At 36.5% G+C, this 17,100-nt stretch overlaps 1 protein-coding gene across 1 annotated transcript in view; it reads right to left on the reverse strand.

Moving 5' to 3' along the window:
- FHIP2A (FHF complex subunit HOOK interacting protein 2A) overlaps window positions 1-16,787 on the reverse strand; it is a 53,141-nt gene extending 36,354 nt beyond the window's left edge. The window contains exons 1-3 of the mRNA XM_053692691.1: window positions 16,438-16,787; window positions 4,598-4,676; window positions 3,767-3,936 (exon numbers count right to left, since the gene is read on the reverse strand). Of these exons, the coding sequence (XP_053548666.1) occupies window positions 3,767-3,936; window positions 4,598-4,676; window positions 16,438-16,482 (294 nt within the window). The 5' untranslated portion in view covers window positions 16,483-16,787. The remainder of the gene's footprint in view (window positions 1-3,766; window positions 3,937-4,597; window positions 4,677-16,437) is intronic.
- Window positions 16,788-17,100: the final 313 nt, after the last annotated feature.

The following is a 17,100-nucleotide window of genomic DNA, read 5'->3' on the forward strand; positions in this document are numbered from 1 at the left end:
AATACAGCTGTCTTAGATCATAGGACATAAGCATCTTAAATAAAAAGATCTACTCTTAAAAATGATCACATGGATTGTGGGAAAAAAAGTTTCCAATTAAAAATAGGGCCATTTTTTATGTTTTTGAGGTGTGTCACTGGTCATCAATAAACCAGTAGGATTTTCTGCTTATCAGCCAGTGAGCAATAAGTCCTTAAAGGGATAGTCTAGTCAAAATTAAACTTTCATGATTCAAATAGAGCATTCAATTTTAAGCAACTTTCTAATATACTCCTATTATTTTTTCTTCATTCTCTTGGTATCTTTATTTGAAAAAGCAAGAACGTAAGCATAGGAGCTGGCCCATTTTTGCTTCATCACCTGGGTAGCACTTTCTGATGGGTGTCTAAATGTAGCCACCAATCAAGCAAGCTCTACCCAGGTTCTGAACCAAAAATGGGCTCCTAAGCATACATTTAAATAAAGATAGCAAGAGAACGAAAAAAAATTGATAACAGGAGTAAATTAGAAAGTTGTTTAAAATTCCATGCTCTATCTGAATCATGAAAGTTTAATTTTGACTAAAGTATTCCTTTAAGGACCAGTTGTATACAGACATACATTTTCAGTTAGCATCAAAATAAAAAAAAATAAAAAAAAGTTTTTGTCATAAGAAAATATGTTAACAAGTATAAATAGGGCTCTTTCATATACATGACAGAATAAACTACAAAATAGAATATTTTTAGAACTGCCTGTCCCTTTAAGAGTAATAATTATGGAGATGGCTGCTGAAGCTGTCTTACTCGCACACAAATACTTCAGACTGCTTATTTAGAATAGAACATGTCTCATGAAAAAATCCTGAATAACATTCAGTAACGTTAGACATTGTTGCAATCACCACTGCCATATATAGTGCTTGAGATGTGTGCACACTCCTAAACCTCTCTCAGTATGTTGTCGTGGAATAGGGCTACATTTTTATAACGACATCAAGACAACGCAAGCAAATTGGAAAGCATTGTTTTTAATCAGTGATGAAAGTTTAAGGTACATATAAGATGAAAGTTAAAGGGGCACTAAACCCAAAATTTTTCTTTCATGATTCGGATAGAGAAAACAATTTTAAACAACATTCAAATTTACTTCTATTATCTAATTTGCTTCATTCTTTACATATCCTTTGTTGAAGAAATAACAATGCATATGGGTGAGCCAATCACATGAGGCATCTATGTGTAGCCACCAATCAGCAGCTACTGAGCCTATCTAGATATGCCTTTCAGCAAAGGATATCACGTGAATGCAGCACATCAGATAATAGAAGTAAATTAGAAAGTTGTTTAAAATTGCATGCTCTTTCTAAATCGGGAAAGAAAAATTTTGGGTTTTATGTCCCTTTAAATATATTAGAAATCAAGTTTTGAAATAAATAAACAGATTGGGTAAGGACTCAAGAGGACTGTCTTCTGTCAAACCATGTTTCATATTTCCCGCTAGATCAGCGCTCTCTCTGCCTGGGAGACAGTGTTTGTGAGTGTAAAAAAAATGGAGAGCTTTGCCAGGCTTGAAGGACCTGGCCCCACTCTACCAATAGGGATTTAGGAGTTGTGCTCATCAGCCAGCAAGTAAATAACTAATAATGCATTTGTTTACATAGAAAAAGATTTTACTGAACTTTTTTAGGCAAACAAATATGTATTAAATGTTGCTCTTTTATATAAATTATCTTTTTGTAGTACATCATCTCTTAAAGGGACAGTAAGGCAAAATAAACTCCCATGATTTACCTAGAAAGTGCAATTGTAAACAACTTTCCAATTTACTTCTGTTAACTAATTCACTTTGTTCACTTGGTATCCTTTGTTGAAAAGTATACCTAGGTAGGTTCAGGAGCAGCAACACACTCCTGGGAGTTAGCTGCTGATTGGTGGCTGCACATATATGCCTCTTGTCGTTAGCACACTAGATGTGGTCAGCTAGGTCCCAGTAGTGCCTTCAACAAAGAACGAAAAAAAGAACAAAGCAAATTTGATAAAAGCAGCCATTTGGAAAGGTGTTTAATATTGCATGCACTACCTGAATCAAGAAAGAAAAAGTTTGGGTTTCATGTCCCTTTAAATAAAATGGAGCAATGGAAAATGAACATTAAAAAGGGAAATGACAGAGAAACAAGGAAATAAAAGGCAACACAAAATATATCATTTCTATGAATGAGACAGATTGAATTTTTTTTACATGAAAACGATTGTTAAAGCTGTTTAGCTTTATACTAAAACCAGCAAAACAAGTTGTAGCTGATATTTCAGTATACATGCTCATTGGCTGATTGAGACAACTACCCCAGCTTTATTGGTGCAAAACAAGTTGTAGCTGATATCTCAGTATACATGCTCATTGGCTGATTGAGACAACTACAGCAGCTTTATTGGTGCAAAACAAGTTGTAGCTGATATTTCAGTATACATGCTCATTGGCTCATTGAGACAACTACCGCAGCTTTATTGGTGTAAAACAAGTTGTAGCTGATATCTCAGTATACATGCTCATTGAGACAACTACCGCAGCTTTATTGGTGTAAAACAAGTTGTAGCTGATATCTCAGTATACATGCTCATTGGCTGATTGAGACAACTACCCCAGCTTTATTGGTGGGCGGGAGCAAACCACCACTAGCATAACACAAAAAAGTAGGTTTATTTAGAACAGGCTTTTACATAATGTTGTACATTGTATGAAGTCATTTTCTGGATATTTGGGGCTCTATTTATCAATCATTTGGGGAATTCTCCTTTTTGTTCTCCTATCAGTTCTCCACAGCTCTCCTTAGGAGAGGAGTACATGTGCGCCCATATTTATTATAAAAAAGTAGTTTTTTCTCCATGGGAGAGCTGAGGAGAGCTGGGGAGAACTAATGATAAATTTCTCCAGTCGGATTAGTATCTTCTCCTTATTTATCACTAAAAATAAGCAACTATTCTCCATGTCAATGATATATAAACCAATAGAAATCTTTATACAGCCTTCCTAGTAGCTTTGTTAACGCCCCTCTTCAGCAAACTTTCATATATGAAATAGATCTACATTTTCATTGTTTTTGTGCATCAATTTTAGCGCTTTTTTATATCTTATTTTTATGCCCCTATAGACAGCATTTTTGTGCTCTGTTATATATTATTTTGGTGCTCCATTATATATATATTTTTTTCACTCCATCATAAATTATTATTATTGCGCTCCAATAACCATTATTATTGTGCTTTGTTATAGATAATTTTTGAACCTTGTAGAGCCCTTTTTGTGTGTGTAACTGCTTCTACAACTGGTAGAGAATAGATTTCTAATGCTGTTCTCCACTGTAGCTATGGAGAACTTTAAGGTAGGAACTTGCAGGAGAACTTTCAGTCCTCCACAGGAGAATATAAATGATAAATTTGTAACTAGGAGAATTATTAGGAGAACTATATGAAATACGACTAAAAAGATCTAATTTAACCCTTTTTTTGGAGAACATGTTCTCCAAGGAGAGTTAGAACAAAGTAGGAGAATATTACAGTCGAACTTGCCCAATTTTAGGAGTATTATTGAATAATAAATAGGAGAATTATCTCTCATGAGAACTTTTAGGAGAAAATATAGGAGAATTGGAACGATAAATAGAGCCCTTGTAAGACGTATGTTGGTTCTTGATGAAAGGACCATTATGAGTGTAATACATTAGTCAATCAGAAAAACAAACAAACTGAAAACAAATACATTGTAAACAAGATTCACTAAAACTCACATCAGCTTTTCCCAGAGTATACAAGGTTTCCAAGACTTTATGGTGTAATAAATATTCCATGCACGGTCCTGTCTCTCCAGACTCTCTCTCATTCTCTTCTTGCACCAGAATGTCCAGCATCTGCTCCAGATGTGAGGGTATGTTTGTATCGGTTACTGGAGCTTTGTCGTCTAAAGATGACATAAATGATGTGCTTAAACATAGGTAGGGGATCTGTGATGCGCACACTGTAGACTCCAAAAATAAATACACGCATACACTATATAAAAGGTACATAGACTGCGAACAGGAAATACTGTTAGAGCATTTTATTAATACATTACTGCTTGCATATAGCTTTGTGTTTAAAGGGACACTAAACCCAATTTTGTTCTTTAATGATTCAGATAGAGCATGCAATTTTAAGCAACTTTCTAATTTTACTCCTATTATCAATTTTTCTTCATTCTCTTGCTATCTTTATTTGAAGAAGCTGGAATCTAAGCTAAGAAGCCAGCCTATTTTTGGTTTAGCACCCTGGATAGAGCTTTCTTATTGGTGGGTGGGTACATTTAGCCACCAATCAGCAAGTGCAACCCCGGTGCTGAACCAAAAATAGGCCGGCTCCTTAACTTAGATATTCTTAAAAAAACAAACAAGAAAATAAAGTAAATTTAATAAAAGAAGTAATTAAAAAGTCTTCATTTGCATGCTCTATCTGACCCACAAATGGAAATAGGGAGAGAAAAAAAATTGGTTCATGGATTTTTGAGAATGAAAACAAACTAAGTTAATGGAAAGATTTGCATTGCACTTTTTATGGTCATTTCAGAGTAATTCATCAAAACTTACCAGATGTTTCAATATAGTAATGCGTTATTGCCTTCCAGTGGTACACAAAGTCTTCTTGTAAAGGAAGAGAAGGTGCCAGCTAAAAAAGGGGAACAATATTTAGAACACAAATTGGATAGACCCATGGTACAGAGTACACACTGCAAAGATAAAGCCGAGGATATCTAACAATAGTGAGAAACTCATCAGACAAGGTCAGGGTGCGCCAGAGGGTTACAAGGAATTAGTTCCGCAGAACGGATCGGTGGCAAATACAGCCATGGGTCATCTGTAATGGCCTGGTATATAACTGTGCATAGGTTATAGGAGAAATGAGAGTCCAGTTAAAGGGATATGAAACCAAAAAAAATTATTTTGTGAATTAGACAAAGATTTTCATTTTAGTTTCAAATTTAGTTCATTATCAAATTTGCTTCGTTCCCATGACATTCTGTGTTGCAGAGATACCTAGGTAGGCATCTGGTGCCCTGCATGGCAGGAAATAGTGCTGCCATATAGTGCTCTTGCAAATGGATCACATTCTTGTAAAACTGCTGCCATATAGTGCTCCAGAAATGGGCCAGCTCCTAAGCTTACACCCCTGATTTTCAACAAAAGATACCAAGAGAACAAATAAACATTGATAATAAAAGTAAATTCATGCTTTAGCTGAATCATGAAAGAAAAACAAATTGTGTTTCATAGCCCTTTATATTTAATGAACGCCTTGTGAGGAGAGGGACGTGCACGTGACCAGGTGCTTATGATGCAAAGGGTGAGAGAAGGGTTGGGGCAGAAACAGACTGGGGAAACAGCAAACACAAAAATACAGGCGTGAAAAAATGCATCAAATTCACAGCTCACAATATATTGTTTTCCCTTTCATTTTAAATCTATTTTGCCATAAGAACATCAGTTCAAGGCAACAAAGGGCAACTTGAAGCACTTCCAGGTCATACAAATGGTTACGGAACGCTAATAAGGGCTGTACAGTCATTTGTGTCACCTATATAGGACCATAAATAGATATTTATATAGAACCATTAATAGCTATTTATATAGGACCCATACATAGCTATTTATATAGGACCCATTAATAGCTATTTATATAGCACCCATTAATAGCTATTTATATAGGACCCATTAATAGCTATTTATATAGGACCCATTAATAACTATTTATATAGGACCCATTAATAGCTATTTATATAGGACCCATTAATAGCTATTTATATAGCACCCATTAATAGCTATTTATATAGGACCCATTAATAGCTATTTATATAGGACCCATTAATAGCTATTTATATAGAACCATTAATAGCTATTTATATAGGACCCATTAATAGCTATTTATATAGAACCATTAATAGCTATTTATATAGGACCCATTAATAGCTATTTATATAGGACCCATTCATAGCTATTTATATAGGACCCATTCATAGCTATTTATATAGGACCCATTAATAGCTATTTATATAGGACCATTAATAGCTATTTATATAGGACCCATTAATAGCTATTTATATAGGACCCATTAATAGCTATTTATATAGGACCCATACATAGCTATTTATATAGGACCCATAAATAGCTATTTATATAGGACCCATTAATAGCTATTTATATAGGACCCATTAATAGCAATTTATATAGGACCCATTAATAGCTATTTATATAGGACCATTAATAGCTATTTATATAGGACCATTAATAGCTATTTATATAGGACCATTAATAGCTATTTATATAGGACCATTAATAGCTATTTATATAGGACCATTAATAGCTATTTATATAGGACCATTAATAGCTATTTATATAGGACCATTAATAGCTATTTATATAGGACCATTAATAGCTATTTATATAGGACCCATTAATAGCTATTTATATAGGACCATTAATAGCTATTTATATAGGACCATTAATAGCTATTTATATAGGACCATTAATAGCTATTTATATAGGACCATTAATAGCTATTTATATAGGACCATAAATAGCTATTTATATAGCACCCATTAATAGCTATTTATATAGGACCCATTAATAGCTATTTATATAGGACCATTAATAGCTATTTATATAGGACCATTAATAGCTATTTATATAGGACCATAAATAGCTATTTATATAGCACCCATTAATAGCTATTTATATAGGACCCATTAATAGCTATTTATATAGGACCATTAACAGTTATTTATATAGGACCCATTAATAGCTATTTATATAGGACCATTAATAGCTATTTATATAGGACCCATTAATAGCTATTTATATAGGACCATTAATAGTTATTTATATAGGACCCATTAATAGCTATTTATATAGGACCCATTAATAGCTATTTATATAGGACCCATTAATAGCTATTTATATAGGACCCATTAATAGCTATTTATATAGGACCCATTAATAGCTATTTATATAGCACCCATTAATAGCTATTTATATAGGACCCATTAATAGCTATTTATATAGGACCCATTAATAGCTATTTATATAGGACCCATTAATAGCTATTTATATAGGACCCATTAATAGCTATTTATATAGGACCATTAATAGCTATTTATATAGGACCCATTAATAGCTATTTATATAGGACCCATTAATAGCTATTTATATAGGACCCATTAATAGCTATTTATATAGGACCCATTAATAGCTATTTATATAGGACCCATTAATAGCTATTTATATAGCACCCATTAATAGCTATTTATATAGGACCCATTAATAGCTATTTATATAGGACCCATTAATAGCTATTTATATAGGACCCATTAATAGCTATTTATATAGCACCCATTAATAGCTATTTATATAGGACCCATTAATAGCTATTTATATAGGACCCATTAATAGCTATTTATATAGGACCCATTAATAGCTATTTATATAGGACCCATTAATAGCTATTTATATAGGACCCATTAATAGCTATTTATATAGGACCCATTAATAGCTATTTATATAGCACCCATTAATAGCTATTTATATAGGACCCATTAATAGCTATTTATATAGGACCCATTAATAGCTATTTATATAGGACCCATTAATAGCTATTTATATAGGACCCATTAATAGCTATTTATATAGGACCATAAATAGCTACTTGTATAGAAGAGAGTGCATCAAGTAAAACAGGGTGGAGGGGGAATGCAGGTGCTTTCTGTGGAACAAATAAACATTTGCTTTCTGGGTGTTATGTGGAACATTTTTCTCATCATGCGATAAAAACCAGACGTCAAGTTTCCCAATGTCACCTGTTTCTCACCGTTGCTTTGAGTAAATTAAAGTATTTTTTCACCGTCTTGCATACAAGTATAAAGGAGGAAATTTTAAAATGTAATAATATTCCGTTTTTTTATACTTGTGGGATAAGTCACTGTGCACTAATCAGCCAGTGGGCAATCTGTCCCTAGGGATGAGTTGTGCACAAACATGCACTTCCAGTGAGTTTCAATATTAGTTCAATAAGCTGCAACATTTTTCATGCAGATTTTTTTTAATGTCCCTTCATGGTGTTGTGCAACAAAATCGTCTATGAGATCAGTCACAAGAATTCCACGTTGGTTTAAAACATAATAATAACTTTGCAGCTTTTAAAACCAGGGCAGAAGTGAATGTGTCTAATTTCCAGCATGATCCCCAAAAATGTTTTCCGTCATTGGAAATACTCATAAAACATCACAACAATCTGCTAAAAAAACTATGTTCTAACTCAGGGAGTTAGTTGGGGGGGACTTAAAGTGAATGTAAATTTTGATGCTAAAGTGCCCGGTTTTTAAAAAATTTGATTAAAAACAGCAACACTTTAATTCATCAAAATGTACATTTCACTCCTGTTGTGAAAAAAAAAAACCTTAACTTTTATTCTTCACAGCAGCTCCAGCTTCCTCCGGTCGTCGCAAGCCATTTCTGACGTCAGAAATGATGGCTAGGTCATCCTCCAATCACGGCTTCCCCCCCGGGGGAATCAGTGTATGATTCAACGCTGTGATTGGAGGAAGCCGGATTCCTCATTTTAGACCCAGGAAGAGGCTTTGCGACGGGCGGAGGAAGCTGGAGCGGCTGTGAAGATTAAAAGGTAAGTTTTTTATTTTTCACAACAGGAGTGAAATGTACATTTTGATGAATTAAAGTGCCCCTGTTTTTATTTGAATTTTTAAAAACCGGGCACTTTAGCATCAAAATTGACATTCACTTTAAGTTAAAGATTCTAAAAAGTTAAAGAGATATTAAACCCATTTTTTTATTTTATGACTCAGAAAGAGAATACAAGTTTAAACAACTTTCCAATTTACTTCTATTATCAATTTTGCTTCATTCTCTTGGTATCCTTTATTGTAAGGAGCAGCAATGGACTACTGGAAGCTAGCTGAACGCATTGGTAAGCACGATAAGAGGAATATTTGTGCAGCCACCAATAAGCAGCTAGTTCACAGCTCCTGAGCCTACCTAGGTATACTTTTCAACAAAGCATACCAAGAGAACAAAGCAAATTAGATAATAAGTACAATGGAAAGTTGTTTAAAAATGGTGTGCTCCATCTGAATAATAAAAGAAAATGTTTGGGAAGAATATTAGGAGCCATAAAGAGATTAAATGGACAGATTGTCACAATTATACAAACAAGACTAAACTGTTGTATTCATTTATTATTAATTACAAGATCTAGCATTATACGACAAGCGCACAACAGAGATCCTAACCTTGTACATATATAGTTATACAGAAAACTCCAAACATAACCTTTAACTTGCTTCTTGAATTCTATAAAGATTGCTGAGGATTAAAGGTTGCAGTATTGTGAAGAAACAATGTCGGCATCTAATAGGAACACCCAATATCAGTGTTTACACAACAGGCAAGTACGGAAAACAAAATGGAAAATGGTGAACTTTGCTATTAAAATTTGAAAAGCTTTTCCATATACAGGTAGCCCTCAGTTTATGCCGGGGTTAGGTTCCAGAAGGAATGGTTGTAAATTGAACCGTTGTAAACCGAGGGCCACCTGTAGTTATTTGTCTCTACATAGAAATCAATACAACTCCTGATCAAAGTTTCCTCCAAAGCCACAGATATTAAAGGGACATTGTACACTAGACTCTTCTTTGCATAAATGTTTTGTAGATAATCCATTTATATAGCCCATCTGGTAGTATATCTGCTATTCCTGCTCTCTCAGCCTAACCTCATCAACAGTGCTAAAGTGAGAGCTTCTTAGTAAGTTTTTATACTGGATTTTTAGATCAGTATCTGTGCAGATTCTTCTTTATAGTAGTGTCTATTACATGCAGTTATATGAAAATTGGTATACACTGTGCCTTTAAGGAATCCTCCTCTGTGTACAATATTATATGAATAACATAAGGCCAATGGGAAAAATAACGGACTGTGCTGGCAAAGATCCTAAAACACATCTTGTTGGTCACCTTCCAAGGTTGTCATGTCTGCTGACATCTGAAAACACACGTCACACAGGAGAACAGGAACACATTGAAAAACACAATGTTATTTTTAGCTATATATTCGCTCACACAAGATGACCCTCTATACCGTATGGTGCCCTAGGCTCTCACTAAAGTAAATAAATTATCTTTTAAATATAAATCAAGAAGGCAATATCAAACTCACAGTCAATCAACCTGCTCTGATTAGTAACCAAGCATATATATAACAAAATGTATGCTTATCGGATAAATTTCTTTCTTTCCAGGCATGGAGAGTCCATGATTTCATTACAATTACTAGTGGGAATTCAACTCCTGGCCAGCAGGAGGAGGCAAAGAGCAACCCAACAGAGCTATTAAAGGGACACTGAACCCAAATTTTTTCTTTTGTGATTCAGATAGTGCATGCAATTTTAAGTAACTTTCTAATTTACTCCTATTATTAATATTTCTTTGTTTTCTTGTTATCTTTATTTGAAAAAGAAAGCATCTAAGCTTTTTTTTTTATCAGAACTCTTGACAGCACTTTTTTATTGGTGGATGAATTCATCCACCAATCAGCAATAACAACCCAGGTTGTTCACCAAAAATGGGCCGGCATCTAAACTTACATTCTTGCATTTCAAATAAAGATACCAAGAGAATGAAGAAAATTTGATAATAGGAGTAAATTATAAAGTTGCTTAAAATGTCATGCTCTATCTGAATCACGGAAGAAAAAATTTGGGTTCAATATCCCTTTAAGTGTCACTTCCCTTACCCATAACTCCCAGTCATTTGGCCAAAGGAAAATGGAAAAAGAAGCTAACACAAGGGTATAGAGGTGCCTGAGGTTTGTACAAAGAAAATGTGCTGTCTTAAATTTAAATAAGGGCGGGTCGTGGACTCTCCATGCCTGGAAAGAAAGAAATTTATTCTTTCCTATGAAGAGTCCACGATTTCATTCCAATTACTAGGGGGAACAAATACCCAATGTAAAGGGGGCACAGAATCATAGGGAGGGAGAACAAGACAGGCAGACCTAAACAGAAGGCACCACCGCTTAAAGAACTTTTCTCCCAAAGGCAGCCTCAGCCGAAGCAAAAGTATAAATTTGTAGAATATGGAAAAAGTATGCAATGAGGACCATGGGGTCGCCTTGCAGATTTGCTCCACAGAAGCTTCATTTGTGAAAACCAAGGAAGAAGAGACAGCTCTAGTGGAATGAGACATAATTTTCCTAGGAGGCTGTTGTCCAATTATCACTTAAACTAATTGGATAACACTTCTCAAACAGAGATAAAGAGAAGTATAAGAAGCCTCCTGACCCTTACACTTACCAGCGAAAACAACAAACAGGGCAGAAGATTGCCAAAAATCTTTTAGAGCACGCACAACGACAAGGTTATGCAACAGGCATTCCTTCTTAGAAGGTGGTATGGGATAAAAAGAAGGAACAACTTTAACCAGATTGATATTGCGATCAGACACTACCTTAGGAAAAATCCCATCTTAGAACGAAGGACCTCTTTATCTGCATGAAAAATAAGGTAAGGGGTCACACAGCAGAGTCGAAAACTTGGAAAATCAGCAAGCAGAAGAAAAGCAAGAACAAACAAAACTTTACAAGATTTCCACCGAATGCATCGGCTCAAACGGAGCCTGCTGCAAAAATGTAAGAACAAGACTAAAGCTCCAAGGGGGAGCAACTGGATTAAACACAGGCCTGATTCTGACCAAGGCCCTACCCAAGATTGAACATCTGGCAGATCTGCCAGACGATTGAGCCAAATAATAGACAGCAGAAATCTGATCCTTCAGAGTGCTGACTGACAAACCTTTCTGAATAAGATACTTGGTACCCTAACCCTGCTTCAAGAGAAACCCTCTGATTCACACCAAACAAAAGGTATTTACACCATATCCTTATGGTAAATCCTACGAGTAACCTGGTATACGAATCTGAAGCACAGGGTCAATGACCTTCTCAGAAAAGCCACGCCAAGCCAAAAACTGGGCGTTCAATCTCTAAGTCGTAAGCTTCAGAGAATCCAGAATTGTATGATAAAAACCACATGGTAGCGCCTTCACCAAGAAAAAACAACTGTTAAAAAGAAATTATTAACAGAAAATCTTAAACAGAGAGAATATAGTAAAAATTCATAAAATAAAATAATTCCAGTAGAAAGGTAGAGACTAATCTCAGACCTCATGCCTACTAGTGATTCAGGTATAAAAAGAGCCCAATTTACAGAAAGGGATTAAAATACATTTTAATAAAAGCTCCCTGCAAAACAAATATTAACCCCACTGATACCAAAATGTATCAGACAATAAGGGCGCTATAGCAAGCCTCTTCTGAACAGTCCTGTTCAGACTGCATTCCCCAGAAGACAGAAGTCCAGGACGTTAATGCCATTACTAAGATAGCTAGAAAATGTTTAACTGTGCAACAACCTAAAAAGTCTTACAGACTGAGTAAAAAAACAGATACTCAGCTGAGAAGGTCCTTGCAGCGCCTCTAGAAGTATGAAACAGGCTACTTGACCCTCAGACTAAACATTAAAATTATATGTAAACAGCACACACACATGCAATGTCTCTGTAATCTAAGTGGGAACGGCATACCAAATTACAGATTCCCCCCCCCCCCCACCCCATGGTGCTTATACGAGAAGGGAGAAATACTACCAGACGAGGGAACCGCAACTGAGGTGCATACTACTACAGGATAAAAAGAAACGGCAGTTTGCAGCCAAATTTAAACAATACATTTCCCTTTCTCTCTCAATGCCCACTCTTCACATGAATAAAGATGTTTGAGTAAGTAGGATCGTTTCACAACTTGAATACAATAACTATCAGTTGTACAGAATAAGAAGTGAACATAAATTAGGAAATATGCGGATTGCGAGCACCACAGATAACGATGAATCCCCCTCCATTAGGGCAACAGGCAAAAAACAGTTGTGCTTCTTACTGTAAACATTTTCTCACAGCCGAGTCTCTATCCTGGTAAAGACCGAGACCCACCTCTATAAACCCATAATTAAGTTGAAAGAGGAGTCTTGCGCTACATTAAACAGGCCAAATGAGCCCGGGCAGAATGGTGCCAAAGTGGGAAAAAAAAAACACTTCAGATAAACTCCCATAAAAAGTATGATCCTTTATGTGGTGGGAAAAATATACCTAATATACAGAGCCTTGGAGTAGGAGAGAAAGAATCACTCCATTTTTGTCAAATTAATAAATATATCCAATCCCTCCTTCAGAGATTGGCTCTTTAGACTGCATTCCTGCAGACAAACACCACACCACTACCTTATATACGACTGGAGGTCTATAGTCGTAGGAGGAAAAAGGCTAAATGATTAAGTAAGTATATCCCAACAAAATATAATCCCTTCATGAAGGAACCACTGAGCCCTAAAAATTAATATAGGACCTCAAAATCCGTTAAAACGGACTGAACAGGGATTAAAGTGTGGTGCATAATACCCCTCTGATATCATGTCCCCACACACCATAAGCCTGGTTCTATTGTAGATTAGACAACCAATGGAAGCGGCAAAATCCCATATAACTGCTCAGCCGCAATATATCCTAAACTGTGGAAATAACAAATATACATACCCCTCCTGAGGGTAGCAGGTCCCACTAGGTCCCTGAAATCCCAGTCCTTCCACCTTGAAAGCTTCCTTTTAAGAATAAATGATAACAGAAAGGACCAGCACCTGTGGGTGGATTCAATCTCTCAACCTTCTGCCTCCTAGTCAGGTGTGCTAACCACTAAGCTACACCAGGGTCTTCTGCTGTTGAGCAGTCACAGCAGCTTCAAGTCTGTCAGCCTCACCCAACTGCTGACAAGGACCTGAAGATTCAATAAAAACAGAGTAACCAACCCTGGTTTTCTAAATAGGGGTTAGCATAAATGTTGGAAGGAAAGCAAAGACTACCTCTCCGTCTTCCAACTGCTAAAAGCCACCATTACTCTTACTAAAGAAATTGACATGAACACAGCATAGCCCAAAATCCTTGCTTGCAGGGAAAAGTACCCATAAAAAGGATTAAATCTTTTCAGACACCGTCTTCGCACGTCCTCCCGATGATAGAGGCAAAGAATGACTGGGGGTTATGGGTAAGGGAAGTGACACGTAACAGCTCTGCTGGGTTGTTTGTTGTCTCCTTCTGCTGGCCAGGAGTTGAATTCCCACTATTAATTGGAATGAAATTGTGGACTCTGCATGCCATAGGAATTAAACATATATTAGGTATTCAACAACTCCCAAATTCAATATAAATCATCAGATTGATATAAAATGTAACAATTGACTTAGATAGTTGACGCTCATATAACCTCAGCTTCCATTTAAAAGTTATAACAATTCTCAGTAACACTGCTGTGGCAAAAACTCTGTTTGAAAAATTAATTAAAAAGAATGTCAACCTGCTGATAATTGTTTAACATAGTCATAGCCAAAATATGATCTAAGGTTTATGTATGGTACATGCAGTAAATCCAAAACTATTAGCGGATCTGATCACAATGTCTCTAAAATCACCTGACCACATTCTAAGGCTAGTGAACACGCTGACAATGCTGTTCTGCCAAAGGCAACATTTTAATGTTGTCATCTGAAACCACAACATTTCTCAGAGAGTATTTTATACTAGTAATCTTAGTATCAACATTTAAAAAAGATCACTCATACTACTTTGAGTGAAGGTTTTGTGCAATTTTTTTTTTAGTATTTATCTAGTTGGAGAACATTATATTCCTGTCTGTGGTTCATAAGCCACTAATACAGATGTCTGACAATGTCAATGACAATTTATTGACAAAAACAAATAAATGTAATTTCTCCAAGTTCAAGGTAAACAGAAATCAGTAGTATGGCATGCACATATGGTAGCATGGAAACCAGAGAAGGAGATATGCATAAAGAGATCAAATAACTATAACAAAACAAAACATTAGGCACAAAAAGTAACATTTGAAATCAGTGGTCTCAAAGTGCCCAGGGCCATATGCAGCCCTCAAAATAGTTTAATCTGGCCTCCCTTGTTTAATAGGTAAACCATTAATTTAGGTTGTCAGTTTTTATTTTAGGGTTCTAAGAGATGTAACTAGTTGATATCTATATAGGCATCTACAAGATAAAAATAAAGTGTCCAGTGTAGACTCCCACCATGCACTGCCAGGATAAATGTCACTTTTTACGTTGTTATACAGTTCCAGAATGATCCTTTCACTTGATAGACAACTGTGTAGTGTAATTATGTTGTGGGCATGCACTACTACTTGGGTAAATGTTACTTCTGGTCCCTAGTGTATCCAGTTCCGGAGCACTTACTCAGTTTTAAGTGCCCATACATTGAGCTTGATACCGCTGTTTTAAATGTTACCTATCCATTGATTTTCACAACACCTAATTTTGTGTGTGTGTGAAAAAACCTTAGCAACCATATCACCAACTCACCTTTTATTGATAATGTCAACTGTGTCATTCTCCTACCTTAATGTCAAAGGTGGCAAAATCAAACTATAGGCGTAATCTTGTGATCTCTGCCTGCAACATTACTGCTGCTAAACGGTAGTTCTATACTGTTTAAATGGGTACATCTAGTGCTGGGTACAATATTTAAATAGACATGCAATAGACTAATGCAATAATATAATGCTTTACTTTTTACAACATTTTATTACTGCATAAATGACCATTAGTAACTATGTGCTTAACCCAAACAAAGAATGCCCTGAAACCAGTCATAAACAGGACATGGCTATCTATGTATGTCTTTCCTGATTGGTTCAGGTGTACTGATGTGGAGCAGCAACACTATGGTTACCAGCTTGCATTTCAGATTATAAAATTCTCTAATGAATTGAATGGTTTGTATTACTGCATTAGAATGTGCCAATTGGGGAAGGAATTTGCCACCTTGAACAAGCAGATAAAGAAAATGAACCATATATATATATATATATACACACACACACAGTATATCACTAGATACAGGATGATAACAGGGGATGTATACAGCTGTTCCTACAGTCACCAAACAGCAGTTCTGTATACACACAAGGCAGAGACTAATGTTCTCTTGTGACTGGCAGATCTCATTTTACACTTTATATAACATAATAGCAAATAAACCTAGATGTGTACACGTGTACATAGTGTGATGTATACAAGAGGGTACAGCAGGCAGCAGCTAGTATTGGACTCTGCTCGGCTGCTGCCACATCAGCTCACTCCCCTCCCTGCCCAGCGCCGCACACCTGTAAGCCAACCGCGGACTCCCAAACAGGAAACTCCCCAGGCAGCGGCCTACCAGGCCCAGATCACATCCCCGGCCTAGATTATAAGATTCGTCCTGCTGCACCGATCAACACCCTGTCTTACTTACCGCCTCTACGGCGTGCTGGAGGATGGAGGTGAACTTTGAGAACATCTTCTCCCGCTGCTGGAGCAGCTTTTCCCGGGAGGACCTGGAGAAGTCGGAGATTTTCTGCCGCCGCCGCTCCAGATTGGAGAATCAAGCAGGGTCACACTACGGGGACAGCGCTCAACACAGAGGGACACTACACTAATAACACACACACAATGACAACACACAGCTGGCTAGCTTGTCACACACACAATACAAACATAGCCCACAATACAAACATAGCCCTCTGCTGCCTGCTAGTGACACACACAGAGAATACACACACTCAGCTCTAATGCACTCACACTGCTACTGGCACACACATAGTGACAATACACAGCTGACTAGTAACACACACAATACAAACACAGCCCTCTGCTGCCTGCTAGTGACACACACACAGAATACACACACTCAGCTCTAATGCACTCACACTGCTACTGGCACACACATAGTGACAATACACAGCTGACTAATCACACACACAATACAAACATAGCCCTCTGCTGCCTGCTACTGACACACACACAGAGAATACACACACTCAGCTCTAATGCACTCACACTGCTACTGGCACACACATAGTGACAATACACAGCTGACTAGTCACACACACAATACAAACACAGCCCTCTGCTGCCT

The sequence above is a fragment of the Bombina bombina genome, chromosome 9 (assembly GCF_027579735.1).
Source record: "Bombina bombina isolate aBomBom1 chromosome 9, aBomBom1.pri, whole genome shotgun sequence".
In the NCBI taxonomy this organism is placed as follows: Eukaryota; Metazoa; Chordata; class Amphibia; order Anura; family Bombinatoridae; genus Bombina; species Bombina bombina.